Source organism: Otolemur garnettii, unplaced genomic scaffold, assembly GCF_000181295.1.
Source record: "Otolemur garnettii isolate 467f Iridium unplaced genomic scaffold, OtoGar3 scaffold00043, whole genome shotgun sequence".
Lineage (NCBI taxonomy): Eukaryota > Metazoa > Chordata > Mammalia > Primates > Galagidae > Otolemur > Otolemur garnettii.
The window spans coordinates 12,205,756-12,207,144 of NW_003852438.1; the positions used below are offsets into that span (position 1 = coordinate 12,205,756).

Sequence of the window (1,389 nt, forward strand, 5' to 3'; positions counted from 1 at the left end):
ACTGTCTTTGGCTTAATGAAAATATAATTTATACCATTGGCTTGAATGATTTTCTTAGGCTATTTTTGCCTATTCTTTTGATTATTTGGATAGTTCAGAACTGATCCGTGTTTGTTTTCTTTGTACACTTAGGGGTTTTTGAATTCCTCTGAGCTTTCTGGACTTCCAGCTGGACCTGACAGAGAAGGTTCTCTCAAGGACCACTTGGCCTTAGCAATTGGTGAGTGTTTATACATATCCTTGAAACTGGAAGTTAAGAACTGGATCTCTGGGCGGCGCCTGTGGCTCAGTGCTGGCCCCATGTACCAAGGGTGGCATGTTCGAACCCGGCCCCAGCCAAACTGCAACAAAAAAATAGCTGGGTGTTGTGGTGGGTGCCTATGGTCCCAACTGCTTGGGAGGCTGAGGCAAGAGAATCGCCTAAGCCCAGGAGTTGGAGGTTGCTGTGGGCTGTGTGATGCCACAGCACTCTACCGAGGGCAATAAAGTGAGACTGTCTCTAAAAAAAGAAAACTGGGTCTCTTGGTATCTTTGGTAAGTTGCTCTTTGTATGCTTTTGTGCATACAAGGGTGAGTTGATGTCAATGGGAGAAGTGGTTTGCATGTTAGCTGTTGGGGAGCTATAGGCGTCCTGAACAGTTGTGCTCAGCCAGAGGAAGTGCTGTTACCAAGGAGCAGCCAGTTGTTACATCAGAGGAGATGGGAGTCCCAGTGTCATGAGAATTTCTCAATTCCCTAAAAGTAGTTAGATTTGTGTGCAGAAATCTCAGTTTTTAGTGTTTGCAACTAATTAAAATTATTTCCATCGCTGTGCCAACAATACAAAGCATGTCTCTGGTCAGAGATGGCCCACTGAGGGGCCGGGCACAGTGGCTCACACCTGTAATCCTAGCACTCAGCGGGGCTGAGGCAGGTGGATTGCCTGAGCTCACAGGTTTGAGACCAGCCTGAGCAAGATTGAAACCTCATCTCTAAAAATAGCTGGGCGTTGTGGTAGGCACCTGTAGTCCCAGCTACTTGGGAGGTGGAGGCAAGAGGATCATGTGTACCTAGAGTTTGAGGTTGCTGTGAGTTATGATGTGACTGCACTCTACCCTGGGTGACAAAGTGATGAAACTGTGTCTAAAAGAAAAAAAAAGAGGACAGCACCTGTGGCTCAGTGGGCAGGGCGCTGGCCCCATATACTGAGGGTGATGGGTTCAAACCCTGCCCCAGCCAAACTGCAACAAAAAAATAGCTGGGCATTGTGGCAGGCACCTGTAGTCCCAGCTACTCAAGAGACTGAAGCAAGGGAATCACCTAAGCCCAGGAGTTGGAGGTTGCTGTGAGCTGTGTGATGCCATGGCACTTTACTGTGGGCGATAAAGTGAAACTCTGTTTCTTCAAAAA

General features: G+C 47.6%; 1 protein-coding gene across 2 annotated transcripts in view; it reads left to right on the top strand.

The window, feature by feature from the left end:
• TSFM (Ts translation elongation factor, mitochondrial) overlaps nt 1-1,389 on the top strand; it is a 14,875-nt gene that overhangs the window by 11,230 nt on the left and 2,256 nt on the right. For both annotated transcript variants that reach the window (XM_003790594.3, XM_012805616.2), the window contains one exon: nt 133-220. In XM_003790594.3, the coding sequence (XP_003790642.1) occupies nt 133-220 (88 nt within the window). The remainder of the gene's footprint in view (nt 1-132; nt 221-1,389) is intronic.